Source organism: Rhodotorula paludigena (assembly GCF_050403205.1).
Source record: "Rhodotorula paludigena JCM10292 DNA, Rt_paludigena_JCM10292v1_ctg60, whole genome shotgun sequence".
NCBI classification, from domain to species: domain Eukaryota; kingdom Fungi; phylum Basidiomycota; class Microbotryomycetes; order Sporidiobolales; family Sporidiobolaceae; genus Rhodotorula; species Rhodotorula paludigena.
This window is the reverse complement of record NW_027481398.1, coordinates 93,441-107,047: the sequence shown is the minus strand read 5'-3', so window position 1 is coordinate 107,047 and position 13,607 is coordinate 93,441. Positions and strand designations below refer to the sequence as shown.

At 64.1% G+C, this 13,607-nt stretch overlaps 6 protein-coding genes across 6 annotated transcripts; 4 read left to right on the top strand and 2 right to left on the bottom strand.

The window, feature by feature from the left end:
* Nucleotides 1–161, bottom strand: JCM10292_002685 (uncharacterized protein; the record flags this gene model as incomplete). Its single annotated transcript, XM_076651942.1, has 1 exon — nt 1–161. A coding segment is annotated over one exon (161 nt), but the record flags the coding sequence as incomplete, so codon positions are not given.
* A 441-nt stretch (nt 162–602) lies between these two features.
* JCM10292_002684 (uncharacterized protein) lies at nt 603–2,541 on the top strand (the record flags this gene model as incomplete). Its single annotated transcript, XM_076651941.1, has 11 exons — nt 603–791; nt 985–1,002; nt 1,068–1,088; nt 1,154–1,223; nt 1,294–1,395; nt 1,454–1,476; nt 1,539–1,934; nt 1,989–2,070; nt 2,137–2,197; nt 2,259–2,311; nt 2,375–2,541. The coding sequence occupies 11 exons, from the start codon at nt 603–605 to the stop codon at nt 2,539–2,541; spliced, it is 1,182 nt and encodes a 393-aa protein (XP_076502547.1).
* Nucleotides 2,542–2,816: 275 nt separating this feature from the next.
* On the top strand, nt 2,817–4,544 carry JCM10292_002683 (uncharacterized protein; the record flags this gene model as incomplete). The annotated part of the gene is made up of 2 exons (XM_076651940.1): nt 2,817–2,855; nt 2,925–4,544. The coding sequence occupies 2 exons, from the start codon at nt 2,817–2,819 to the stop codon at nt 4,542–4,544; spliced, it is 1,659 nt and encodes a 552-aa protein (XP_076502546.1).
* A 1,640-nt stretch (nt 4,545–6,184) lies between these two features.
* On the top strand, nt 6,185–6,975 carry JCM10292_002682 (CFEM domain-containing protein; the record flags this gene model as incomplete). The annotated part of the gene is made up of 5 exons (XM_076651939.1): nt 6,185–6,267; nt 6,333–6,495; nt 6,561–6,736; nt 6,787–6,804; nt 6,864–6,975. The coding sequence occupies 5 exons, from the start codon at nt 6,185–6,187 to the stop codon at nt 6,973–6,975; spliced, it is 552 nt and encodes a 183-aa protein (XP_076502545.1).
* Nucleotides 6,976–7,472: 497 nt separating this feature from the next.
* On the bottom strand, nt 7,473–8,563 carry JCM10292_002681 (uncharacterized protein; the record flags this gene model as incomplete). Its single annotated transcript, XM_076651938.1, has 4 exons — nt 7,473–7,762; nt 7,834–7,966; nt 8,038–8,173; nt 8,232–8,563. The coding sequence occupies 4 exons, from the start codon at nt 8,561–8,563 to the stop codon at nt 7,473–7,475; spliced, it is 891 nt and encodes a 296-aa protein (XP_076502544.1).
* Nucleotides 8,564–8,706: 143 nt separating this feature from the next.
* Nucleotides 8,707–13,395, top strand: JCM10292_002680 (uncharacterized protein; the record flags this gene model as incomplete). The annotated part of the gene is made up of 7 exons (XM_076651937.1): nt 8,707–9,814; nt 9,887–11,188; nt 11,285–11,509; nt 11,568–12,700; nt 12,759–12,866; nt 12,930–13,232; nt 13,309–13,395. The coding sequence occupies 7 exons, from the start codon at nt 8,707–8,709 to the stop codon at nt 13,393–13,395; spliced, it is 4,266 nt and encodes a 1,421-aa protein (XP_076502543.1).
* Between the last annotated feature and the right edge of the window lie 212 nt (nt 13,396–13,607).

The following is a 13,607-nucleotide window of genomic DNA, read 5'->3' as shown; positions in this document are numbered from 1 at the left end:
TCGTCGAACAGGAGGTTCTCGAGGTCGGGCTTCTTCTGGTACGCGGCCGTGATGTCGCCAAGGAAGACGGAACGGATGATGCAGCCACCACGCCACATGAGCGCGATGCCGGCGTTGTTGAGGTTCCTGCCGTACTCCTTCGCGGCCTCACGCATCAGCATGAAGCCCTGGGCGTGACAGCGCAGAGCATTTAGTTTACGAGGCAGATACTCGAGACACATGCTATGTGTCCAGGTTTCTCGTCACGCTGGCCGGGTAGCAGACCATAGTGTACGGCAAAGCCAAGGTAAAGCAGTCGCGCGCAAGACAAGGACGGAGAGGTCGTCGTCGGAACAGAGACTCCGTAAGGCGGATTTCTTGCAAACCAGCAGAGCAGGAAGCGCGCGTAAAGTCGCCTTAGGAGAGAGATCGCACGAGAAGGAGCGCTGACCGCACGCGGCGCGCACGAGAGGCGCGGCGCGGGCGGACGCGACCGCGCACCGCGCTCGCCCTTCCTCTCGAACTCCCCAGCCCCGCTTGCGTCCAGCCGTCGGCACAGCAGCAGCTCTGCACAGCCAAGAGACCAGGCAGACGCCCTTGCCACGCAGGAAGAAGCCAGCGCGATGTCAGCAGCACGCGGAGACTACACGCGAGTCCCAGTCGACGAGGACGTCGAGCTGAAGAACGCCCAGCAGCGCGCCGGGTCGCCGGGTCTCGGTCGGAGCCCGGCTGTCAAGCAGGGGGAGGAGGCACCTCCGTCCCGTGCGATGGTGGTGTTCTCGGTCACATTCTATCTCGTTGCAGCTATCGTCGTGCGTTCACACCCTCCTCACTCGAATTGCGCAGCTCGCCATGCGGCAGCCTGCATGCGTTCTCTTCTGCGAGGACTGGCTGCTAGGGAGACGGAGGAATCAGAGGGGAACGTACCGCGAGCCCGCATGGTCGGCTGTCCCGCGTATCCTGAGCGTGATCGACTGACACCTAGTCCACATTCTGTGTCGACAGATGATCATGGTCAACAAGGTGCGCGAGACAGCCTCTCTTGCGAGGAAGATGTGCGTCAGTGCTGACACCGGATCCTCGTACAGTGGGTGCTCAACAAGGTCCAGGTGCGCTCTCCGCTGATTGCCTACAATTCGGGACGGACAGAAGCTGACTCGCCGGCAATGAACAGATCCCTCTGTTCTTCCTCTTCTGCCAGCTCGCCATCGCCGTCGTCCTTCTCCAGCTTTGCGCCCTCTTCGGTCCGTCTGCACTCGAGGGGCCCGCTCACACCCGTCGATGCTGACCATTCTGCGCTGCCGCCGTCGATAGGCTACATGAAGCTGCCCCGCATGGACATCACGACGTGCAAGGGCCTCGCTCCTCTCATCGCCTGCAATGTCCTCGGCCTCGCGTTCAACACATACTGCCTGCGTACGCGATTCCGCCTTCTGCTTTCGCACCACGGTCTACTGACGCATCTCTTACTCAGAATACGTTGACGCGTCCTTCTACGTGCGAGGGTTCCCCCACGACCGTCAGGCGCTCGATGGCTGAGCCTCCTCCGATCTTTACAGCAAATCGCTCGCGGTCTCGTCCTCCCCTTCACCGTCTTCTTCTCGTGGTACATCCTCGGCTCGCGCTCCTCAGCGGCAACTCTCGCCGCGGTCGCGATCGTATGCGTTGGGTTCCTCCTCGGTGTGTCGGGCGAGATTCACACGACCATCCTGGGGACCGGTCTCGGCGTGGCGTCCTCGGTGACGACTGCTGTGCATGCGATCGTCGTCAAGCGCAGCCTCTCGGTGGTCAGCGGCACGCTCGATCTGGCCTATTACTCGAACCTCCTGTCCGCCATCGTCATTCTTCCCTTTGTCATCCTGAGCGGTGAAGTCTGGACGGTTCTCGACATGGTGACCGGCAGCGGCGACGGTACCGGGGCGTTCGGTACCTTCCTGACCGGCGCGGCGGTCACGGTACGTTCTAAACGGTGCTACTCTGCGGGCCCTCGACTCACACGCTCGCATCAGGGCGTCTTTGGCTTCCTGATCTGCATTGCAGGATTCCTGTCCATCAAGGTCACCTCGCCAATCTCGCATATGATTTCGGCCGGTGAGGCCAGCCGTTCCCAGTCTCTGCATGCCGGAGACGCTGCTGACACGGGCTTCGGGATCGCAGCGGTGCGCGGCGTTCTCCAAACTTTCCTTGGCGTCTGGTTGTTCGGCGACCAGGTTGGCGCGTACGCGCAATCGTCTCCTGCCTAGTTATTCGAGCGTGCTGACGTTGACATGCATGCACAGCGGTCGTGGTTTCGGCATCGTCTTCATCCTCACTGGCTCGATCTATTACGTCTGTAGGTCCTGCCCCTCTACGTTGCTGTGCGGGGAGTCCGTCAACTCACTCGACTTGAGCGCAGACACCAAGTCGCAGGAGCAGGCCGGGCCCCGACCGCCCGTCTCTCCGAACCCTCCCGTCTCGGAACACCTCGGCCAGGCGCGCCCATCTGTCGTTTCAGCTGGACAGACGCCGGGCATGGCCTACGTGGCAAGTCTCGGGGCAGACGACGACAAGTCCCGTCGTTAAGCAGCAACACTTTCCGGCCGCGCCCCCAGCTGTTTGCACTCTTCCACTCGGCGCGCTCTTCGATATCCCCGTCTTTCTAGATTTTGCATCCATCACTTCTGTCACACGAGGAGCTCCGGGCGATTAATGCGAGACTACGAGCGAAGTCTGCCGATGGGGCGTGCGAGGCGCCTCGGCACAAAGAGGCGGTGCACCTTCCGAGCGACCGACCTGCTCCGTTTGACTGCCTTGTCTCTCGCGGTGCACTTACTTGACTGCACACTGCCCAACGCAGTATGCGACCGGCTCCTGGCCTCGTCGCCTCCTTCAAGGAGGTGGGTCTACTCGGCTCCGCTACCAGTCATTCGCCACCGGGTTGACGTCTGCGATCCTCGCGTCTACAGGTGCTCAGCCGCACCGCCGTCACAGAGACACGCGGTGGAGCTTCAAAGCTCGTGCGACCAGGTCTCAGCTTTCAGCGCCCTTTCTCCGCACCTTCGACGCACCTCTCCGCCGTCCGCAATGGCTCATCAGCGGCTCACCCGCGCTCGTGGCGTGCATCGATCGATTCGCTAGTAGCATCGGTCTACAATGGCACGTTCAAATCCATACGCTCAGGCGCGTGCGCGCGTCGTGGGCCTTACAGCGGCGAGCGTCTCGCCTCACGCTCTCGCCCACAACCGACTCCCCGCCTGCACACTACCGCACGCCCGAGTCGTCACGGACGCCCCGGTGCGCTGCTCCGCCCGCTTAGTGGCACGCCCAATGCCGGCACGTCGCATGTCGGCCTCGGTGTGGCCCGCCAATTCAGCACCGGCGGATTCGGCACGTTGAACAACGTCGTCGCCAACGCTCCTCTTGCGCTGCGAGCCGCAGTCGACTGCTGCGAAGAGGGTCTCGACGCACGCAAGTGGCGCGCAGCGACGAGCGAAATGAGGCGTCGGCAGAGGGCCGCTGGGCGTTCCGAGCGCGAGAGGCTCGCAGCCGCCTGTCGCGGGCAGCACGTTGCGCAGGACTTTCCGACGTTCTTCGGAATGCCGCTGGCGGCCGGTCTCGATGTGCTGTCCGCGCCCGTTCTGCGGCATACGACTCTCGCGCTCGCACTCGACCCTGTGCTCGACCTCACTGCGGCGCCGTCTTCGCATGATGCGGCTTCCGATGCGCGCATCTTGAGTCCATCGACGATGGCGTTGCTCGACGGCGTCACTTCCGCCTACGATTCGCACACTCGCCATTTGCGGCTCGTCGTCAATCGCCTCTCGACAAGTGGGTTACTCGATCCCACCGCCGGCGCGACAACCGAGTACTACAGCGGTTGTACCGGAATCCGCAACGGCCATCGAGTCCTTCGCATCGAATTTCGCGACGGCCTCGTCACACCGTCTCAAGTGCGCGCGGTGCTCCAGGGCGGCAGCCTGGCCTCGTCGGCGCAGCCCAGCCACGCCGAAGATGATGTCCCGTCGTGGGCTACAAAGGTGCGCCGCTGGCGTAGCGGCCGGGACTTGGCTTTCGGCGAGGGGGTCTGGTGGTGGCTCCTCGAGTCTAGCGAGGGACACCCTGTGTGCCTCGCTGATGGCGACTCAAGATCCACCAGCAACCTCAGCCCGCAATTACCTTACTCAGACGCAGTCGTCCCGCCCGACCTCTGCCACGACACGTTCGTCTTCCCCGACCCTCCGACCTCCTCTCCGAGTACCTCGAGCTCGTGCTCCTCGTCAGCCGCCGACGAGCTTCTAGATCTCGATATCGATCTTTTCGACGCAGTGCGCTACTCGGGCGTCGAGGATAGCTCGTCCGCGCGGACTGTAGGTGCCGGACTTCCGGCCGGTTTCGTCGGTGCCCAGTCGGAAGCCCAGGCGGTTTCGGAGATGTGGGCACTTCACACTACACCCGCCGTCGTTTGGGACGGCGAGCAGTCGTCGCTGGCTTCCTCGGAATCGCGAGCGAACGTTGACGTCGACGCAGTACGCGCTTTTCTTGCTGACGTCGAGGAGGAGATTCGGGTTCGCGCGGAATGGATGTAAAAGGTTCACGGTTGTACGCTCTCCTTCATACATGAATTGTACTGCCTTTTGGTCAGACGGCTCGAGAGGGGTTGGTCCGGCACAAGGTGAGAATGCCTTCGTGAGACTGGACGATGCTGTGGAGAATGTATCTCCTCTCCCACTCGCACGCACACCCTTGCCAGGCTTCGCAACCTGCACATCTCCGTCATCAGACAGAGTGTTCTGTGCAGGCTGGGGTTCTGTCGAGCCAGTCGGTACTCAATCATGCAGCCATCCGATTCACGAACTGAGGGCCTCTAAATCTACAGAATGGTCCGGCCGCACATGCAAGTGCTCGACACAGTCCTTGTTGAGCGCACCGCATGCTGACTCTGCGTCTATTCTGTCGAGAGTAGGCCATTCTAGTGCGAGATCGTTGAACGCCTCAAGGTGGTCCTTTGTAGCTGGGAGGGGCACAATATGAAAGAGGCGAGCTGATGGGCTCTTGATCAGCCAAGCACAAGGCTTAGCAAGGGGAACAGGATACGCACCCGCCCGGGTTACGAAAGGAGCGGAGGCGCCTAGCTCGTCGCCTTCAGGGTCGGTGGCAGATTTGTGCCGTTGCAGCGACCCGGAATATGTCGGATCGTTATACAGGTCGAGGCGGTTGCCGAGCAGAAGCATGCGGCATAGCTGAGCTGGCGAAGTCCAATTTGCGCGCAGCAGAGCTTCGAGGAGAGTGCGCGGGCCGTGCGGTATGTAGAGGAGTGTCGAGCACGTCAGAGCCAGAGAATGCTGTGAACAGTCTGATCAGATTGTATAGCTGCAATCGCTTGGAAGGACACGCACGTCTGCAGCGAGCACCTTGTGCCCTTGCGACTCGAGGAATCCTGCATCTTCCGCCGTGAAGACAGGGTCGTAGAACTCGGCGGCGCCCTGAGCACGTCACAAATTCGTGTCAGCAGAGTGAGCCATGCGTCCTTGCGGTAAGGGAGGCGGAATGAATGGCTCACATCCAGCTGCAGCTCCTCAAGCAGTTCGCGCAAAAGGAGGTACTGATCTTGTGCTTTGCTGGAGTCGCTGACGCTGCCCAGCCCAAGGCAAAGCACACGCGCTGGACGGGGACATGCAGGAGATTGTGGAGCGGATGAGTCGGAAGGAGGTTCAGGCGGTGATATCGCTTGCTTCAGGTGGGCTGGCGAAGACGGACCGGAGGTTAATACGGGTCCACACGCAACGGCGAGCGGGCTCACCACGACACTCCCGCAGGTACCCGCTGCGCACGAGAGCCTCCTCTCGTGCTGCCAGCTTCTCCTCGAGAGTCCGTTCGCGAAAGCGGTTCTTGCCCTTGCGGTTGCGAGGCGCTCGACCCGGCTTCTTGTACGAGACGGCAGTGAAGTCGTCTGCGTTTTCATGGTCGCTCATGAGCGCGGCGAGCGGAACGACATCGGCAAATGTCGCCCGTGCTGATGAGACACGGCTTGCCTTCCGCCTTCGCCCTTCCCTTTGTTCTCCTCGGGTGCTTTTGTCGTCCCCGGACTTGGCTGCCTAAACAATGCGGCCATGGGGCTGCATGGAGAGCTTGCACCGGTTCCGTCACTGCTCTCTCTCTTCTCTGCCTTCTATCCTTTCTCTGCTCTCGCGCCTTCGTCACGTCCGTGGCCACGCTCTCGACCATCATGCGCCCCTATACTGTCATTGCTGCTGCCTTTGCCCTCGCGCCAACCATTGCCTTGGCGCAGAGCATCAATGTCCCGACTTGGTGAGCCAGGTCCAGCCTGTGTTCAACCGTCACGTTGGCTGACTTGACTTGCCCACACGCGACAGCGTCGTCACCTGCATCGGCACGGCCGCCTCGTCGACGTCTTGCGCATCGTCTGACCTGCAGTGCTTGTGCTCGTCGTCGACGTTCCTCGACGACGTGACGAGCTGCATGGTCGATCAGTGCTCGCAGGACGACCTGACGGCTGGCCTTTCCGTCGGCGAGCAGGTGCGTAGCAACCCGGACGTCTCGCAAGAAAGTCTCGACATGTTGACCTTCGATGCGATACACAGTACTGTGCAGCTGCGGGCGTTTCCGTCTCGCTGAGTGTGCCCGGAGCGGCCAGCACCGCAGCAGCGGAGACTTCCTCCGCCGATACTTCGGCCGAGCCCACTGCTGTCAGCTCGACCTCGTCGCGTGCAGCAACGGAGTCTGCGGCGTCTACTGCAAAGTGCGAGAACTTTGGCGAGTTGGCTCGCGCGTGGCTGCCTTGACTGACCCGCGACTTCTTTCTCGTAGTGTGATCTCGAGTACCGGGTGCGTTTGAGTCGAGGCAAAAGGACCAAAGCCGCGAAGCTGACCTCCGTTCGGCGCAGATCTGCGCCGACTGCCTCGGCCACTCCCGACAACGGCGCCGGTGTCACCTTACTTTCGAGGGGAGCTGGCGCGGCAGCCCTTATTGCAGCTGGCGCCGCTCTTGCTCTTTGATTGCGAGTAGTTAATCTGAACCACGGTATTCCCTGCACGCCGCTCCACTTCCTTTCCGTATCCTCCACGTCCCTCGGAGTAATCTTCCTGTCTCGAAGCACACTCCTACAGCTGCCACGTTGTCCTTATGGCTGTGACATGTTTTCCACCTTCCCTGCGCTCTTGCACGGCTACGGATTCGCAGAGTCTTGGGAGGTAAGAAGCGACGATTGCAACTTGCGCACGCACACCGTGGCCCTCGCACGCACACCAGCGCACGAGTTGATCACGACTATCGGCCATGACTGCGCTGGTCCCGGCGTGAAAGAACCGCATCGAGCACATGCGACGATCGGGGCAATCCGCACATGGCGCAGAGCACGCATGACTGGTCGAGCGCGCAGGTCCTCGTTCGCGCGCGCAACCTGTTGGAGCGGTTCTTGAACTCGCGTTGGAGCGCTGGCGGCGCCGCCCAGACACCGCCCAAAGCGGAGTCCCCCCGTGCGCCGCTAATCCGCTCATCGCTCCCATCCTCCGACCTCGACGGCCATGAGCTCCTCCCACGCCTCGGCGCTCGCGTCGCTCGCCTTGCCGGGGAGGAGCGGCTGCACTGCGAGGAGCGAGAGTGCCGACTGGAGCGCTTCGGGCGAGGGGCGCGCGCGAGCGGGTGCGGCGGACGAGATGACGGAGGACGGGGATGCCGAATCGGGGGACGGGAGAGGCGGGAAGGTGAGGAGGATGTCGAGGAGGGAGCGGACGAGCGAGAGCGAGTCGATGTAGGGCTTGCTAAGAGCATGCACGCCATCGACTACGAGAGGCGACGTTACCGTCAGCGTCTGACCGCGAGACGAATACTGAAGGAAGATACATAAGACGTACCGAAACGTGCGACGGGCCAAGTGACCCAGAGTGGGTCGCGAAAAGCGAACTGCGTTCCGCGCGTCTTTGCTGCCTCGACGACGAGGAACTCGGCGCGTTCGCAAAGTTGCGACATGGTCTGCACGAGTTCAGCCTGGGCAGGAGAGACAGTGTTCAGCCTCTGGCCTGAGGCTTTAGCGAAACGAGCAGGACGGAAGGACGCACGAGCGAGGTGAAGACGGCCTCGACGGCGTCGATCTGCTCCGACAGCTTGGCCGACTGAGCAAACAAGTAGCCAGCACGGACGGGCTGACGCGGGGTCGACTTGCCGCCTTGCTTGTCGATCGTCTTGAGCACGAGTCTGTCAGTCGTCGGAGAAGGTCAGCAGGGACGGGAGCACGAGGGCGAATGCGACGCACTCGACGTCACCCCAGAGGTCCAAGACTGCCCTCGTGCGCCCCACGAGACCGCGGATGACGAGCTCGTTCCATTGTCGGCGGAGCTTCCTGTGCTCGACGAGGAGCTGGCGGATGCGAGTGTGGTACGTCGTCTCGGCGCTCTGCGGGGTCGGACCGCGGACAGGCTTGTCTGGCAGTCCTGGTGCGGCGGTGCTGGTGTTGAGGCGGGCCGGCGAGGCGGTGCTGCCCGGCGTGCGGCGGGAAGGCGATGAAGGCGAGGGACTCGTCGGAGACATGTCGTCGTCGAGATGCGCCTGGGTGCGCCGTGGAGTGGACCCTTTTCCCCGTGCCATCTCTGCTGAGCGTCGGCTGTGCTCCCACCGAGAGTCGCGAGTGCGCGTCTTGACGAGGACCTTCCCCGCCCGTGTTCGCGTCCTCGCTCGCTTCCGCCTGACCCACGCCTGTCGCTCTCCTGCGCCGCGCGAGTGCGCCCACGATGAGCTACTGGGGTGGGCTCAACCTCAAGTCGATCCAGGACCGCGTCTCGTCCAGCTTGCACGACCTCGAGGACACCCTCTCGTCCGCAACGGGCGCCGTCACCTCGCCCTCGTCGTCGCCCGCCCGCCCGAACCCAGCCGCACGCACGTCCTCGGCGCCGTCGACGAGCGCATCCCCGACCGCCGCAGCCCGCGCCCGACCCAGCCTCGAAGGTCTCGCCGGGCGCGCCGCTTCCCTCGTCGGCCCGCTCTCGCCTACCGCCCAGAGCGCGCAACAGTCTGCGTCGCAGCTCGCAGACTCGGCGCTCTCGTCTCTCCGCGCGAGCCTGCGCAAGGGCCGCCAGAGCCTCGAGGGCGCCGCCGCGGGAGCGAGTCCCGCGCGAGCAAGTGGGGAGAGCGCACGCGCGAGCCTCGATGGCGTCGCGCGCGGCAGCCCAAAGCGCAGAGCTCCGGGAGGGCTGAGGAGGGAGGGCAGCGTCGACAGTGTGCGCGAGGAGGAGGAGATGCGCCGCCTGCGCGAGATGGCCATCTCGCCCTCGCAGGAGGATGTCCCGCTCAAGTCCGCTGCTTCGCCCGCACCGAGTCAGGACCTCCTCGCACCATCCCCGCCTCCTCCTCCTGCCGCCACGCTCCCCGACCAGCTCATCGACGTTTCCGACAGTGCGTCTGCCGGCGCAGCTCCCGCACCCTCCTTGTCTCCCGCCCCGCCCGCTCCTCCCGCTGCCGCCCCTGCCGCCTCTGCCCCAGCGCCACAAGCCTCCGCACACACGCCTTCGGATGCGCACCTCATGGACGCGGACGACGACGATGACGCCGCGTGGGGTATGGGCGAGATCGACGAGGCGCCCGGCACGCCCGTCCCGCCGCCTGCTGCTTCTCCCGCAGACGAACGGCCCTCGGCAACGCCGGACGCGGCAGCGACAGGAGAAAGCGTGGTCCAGACGCCGGCGCCTGAATCGCGGACTGTCGCATCCGAGGATCCAAAGTCAGCGGTCGAGGCGGATTCGCCCGCACAAGGCGCTGCATCCGCGCCCTCCGATGATGCGCAGGTCACGAAGGAGGATGGGCTGAGTCCGTCAGTGCCGACGAGCGAGCAGGTCGAGCGTGGTGCGGAGCGGACGAATGATCCGGTTGAGCCCGCCGCCGGGTCTGAGCCCGCTATCGTACCCGTCTCTGCAGTCACGCCCACCAGCGCCGAGAACGTTGTCGATCCCGTCGCCGAGCCCACCGTCGCCGTCGAACCGGTCGCCGAGCCCGTCGTCGAGCCCGTCGCCGAGCCCGTCGTCGAACCGGCCGTCGAGCCCGTCGTCGAGCCCGTCGTCGAACCAGCCGTCGAGCCCGTTGTCGAACCGGTCGTTGAACCGGTCGTCGAACCGGTCGTCAGGCCGATCGTCGAACCGGTCGTCGAGCCCGTCGCTGAGCCCGCTGTCGAGCCCGTCGTCGAGCCTGAGCTCGCTGCGGCGGCCGCAGTCGAGCCCGCCCCTGCCGCCATTCCGGTCGCTGCACCAATTGCCGACGAACCCGTTGTCAAGCTCGATGAGGTTCCGGTCACCGCGCCGCAGCTCGAGCCTGCCGCTGCTCGCGCCGATGAAGTCGCACGGGTAGCGGTCGACGAGTCTGCCGTGGCTGAGCCGCTCGCTCGCGCCTCGACGGAAGGCGACCAGTCTATCGTTACTGTGGTACAGGCGGAGAACGATATCCCCCCACCGAGCAGCAACCCGGAGGCGGCGGTCGCTTCGCAGGACCAGCCAGCCAGCGACCTCGGCGTCACTGCACCGGTCGACGCCGAACCGTCAGGCGCCATTCTTTCTTCTGCAACTGAGCCGGCCTCAGCTGCTCCCGAGCCGCTCGCCACCGCTGTTGACCAATCCTCCGAGCCCGCGCCTGTCCCGCACGACATCGACAGTGACAGTTCCGCCGCCGTAGCTGGCGTCTCGAACGAGCCGGCCCAAAGCGCGGACGCTGCCGCGAGCCAGACGCCCAGCGCACTAGCAGGCGCTGACGAGCCAGTCAAGGTCGAAGCGACTGCCTCGCTCGAGCCGGTAGATTCGACTGCGCCGGAAATCTCATCGCTGTTAACGGACAAGCCACTCGCGGAGCCTACCGCACCGTCCACGACGGAGGCGACGGACGAGCCCCCAGTCGAGGCGGGCGCCGAGGCGGCGGGCATTGCCGGAGCTCTCGGCCTCGACGAGCCCGTCGCGGCTCTGACCGAAGCTGCGCAACCGCCACAGGTTGGCGAGTCAGACCCGCCGGCAACGGCGGCGGCGGAGACGATAGCGCCCGCGCTCATCGAAGAGCCTCCTTCCACGCCAGGCCAAGAACCCGTCCCGGCGCCCATCTCGCGACCTGCCGACGCGCCTGTCGAGCCGTCTGAAACGACACCCGTCGAGCTTCCCGCTACCGAGTCGATTCCCGACCGCGCTACCGCAGCGCCGGCCGACGCTGAGCAGGAAGTGCAGGCTGCCTCGCTCATCGGTGGTGCGCCGGCTCGATTGGCTGCTGGGCAGACTGTCGAACCAGGTATGTCTCATGGTGAAAACATGAAGGCGGCTACTGACACTCTGCCGTTCACAGCACTGGTACCGGAAGTGCAGACGCCGGCACGGTCCGACCGACCGGCGACGCCTGCGACACTCGCCGAAGGCACGAAGACGGCTCTCGACCGTATCGTATCGACATACGTCGCCTCCGATGCCAGCATCGACGATTTGCCTGCACTCGAAGTTGCGCTGAAAGCGCTGGCGAGCGAGCGAGACGAGGCCAAGAAGGAGGCGGCGAAGCTCTCAGGGCAGCTCGAGCGTGCGCAGGTTTGCTTCCTCTCTTTCGACTTACTCAACTAACCAACCGCCGGACACAGGCCAAAAGAGTGGTCTGGAAGAGCTGCGCGAGACGCACCGCCTCGAGCACAAGTCGCAGCAGGACGAAATCGACTCGCTTCGCGAACAACTCGCTCAGAAGGACTCCAAGATCATCGCGGCCGAGTCAGCCGCGAACGAGACGCGCGCCGAGATCGTCAAGGCCGCGCAAGAGTACGACAAGGTCAAGACGCTCGCGAAGGAGGAGGAGGAGAAGCGCGTCAAGGCGCTCTCGCTGCTGCGCGCCCTACGGCAGAAGCTCGTCAAGAGCGAGCAGGACAAGGGCGATTCTGAGCGCGAAGTTGAGCGCGCCCGCTCGGTCGAGCAGCAGGCGCAAGACACGCTCAAGGCGGACCGCGCGCGCTTTGATGCCGAGATCGTCGCGCTCCGAGCGGCACAGGAGCAACAGATTACCAAGCTCAAGCAGTCCTTCGAGCGCGAGACGGCCAACCTCAAGGCGCAGTACGATCGCGACGCGACCAACAAGAAGGGCCAGTTCGAGCTCGACGCGATCACGTCCAAGGCGCAACAGGCCAAAGAGCTCGCCGCTCGCGACGCCCGGATCCAGCAGCTCGAGACAACCGTGCGCGAGCTCACAACCGCGCGGGACAGCGTCTTCGACCAGCTCCAGCTGCGCCAGGCGGAAGTCGAGTCCAGCACGACCCACCAGGAGGGCCTCAAGACCCGCGCAGCCGAGCTCGAGTACGAGGTCGGCGAGGCGCGCGATCGCATCGCCGCGTTGCAGGACGAGCTTGACGACCTGCGGCGGCATCGGCAGGACTCCGCGCGCGAAGAGGGCACGACTCGCCGCCTCCTCGAAGAGGCCGAGACGCGCCATGCCGCCAAGGTGCGCGATCTCGAAGCGCGCGCCAAGCAGCTCGAGAAGGACCGTCGCGAGCTCGAGGAGGACATGGGTCGCAATCTCCAGGACCGGCTGCGCGAGGTTGAGCGGCTGCGCGCGGCACTCGCCAAAAAGGACGTCGACTACGCCGAGAGCGTGCAAAGCAGCCAGAAGCGCGAGAAGGAGATCGAGGAGGCGCAGCGCGCGCGCAACGAGCTGGAGAAGCGACTCAAGAACGTCGAGGAGGCACTCGAGGACGTCCGCGAGCAGGTCGTACGGGCTCGACAAGGCGAGGTGTGTATCGTGGTTCTTTATTCTCTAGCCCGGCGACGCTGACATGCGTGATTCGCAGGCGGCCGCGAAGGAAGAGCTGAGCGACCGCCAGCAACGTTCGACCGAGCTTGAAGCCCGCTTCGAGGAGCTCCAATCGCGCGAGTCAACTTTGCGCTCGACGAACAAGGTGCGTGCAAATAGCTCGTCTCGGTTGGGTGCTACGAACTGATGCGCTGCTTATCCTTCTCAGACTCTGCGCGAGGAGCTGCGCAAGCTCCAGTCAGGCGTTCTGCTGTCGGAGAAGCAGCGACACCCGGGCGTTGGATACTTCTCTTCGTTCTCGCAGCAGTCGACGCCGACGCTTCCCGCCGCCGGTGTCTCCACAACTTCGCTCGCCTCGACGGTCGGTCCCGCCTCGCCGCCCATTAGTCCCCCGGCAACCACGTCTGGTCTGGCTGCGCATGCCAAACCGAACGGCAATGCCGACGAGGCCATCTCGTATGAGTACCTGCGCAACGTCGTGTTGCAGTTCCTCGAGCGACCGGACATGAGGGTACGCCCGCCCGGCCTCCGCTTCGAGCTGCACAATGCGTGCCTCTGTCACGACTGCTGACACATCGCTCTCTCAGCCTCAACTCGTTCAAGTCCTCGGCGTCATTCTGCAGTTCACGCCCGCCGAGTTGCGCCGCCTCGCCGCCAAGTCGGCTGCACACTAGCGTCTAGGACTGCCGACGCTGCCTCTCCCTCTGTGTTTCCGTGTCTGACAACCTTCCGTGTAGCACTGTTGGCGTTGAGCGCAATATAGCTTCGTGACTGAGACCGTGATTTCGGCGGCGACGAGGCCGCCGCTCTGCGTTTCCGATCTCGAGCTGTGAAATGCGGACATTCCGGCAGCATAGCTAGCAAAGTCCAACGGGCCCGAACGAGC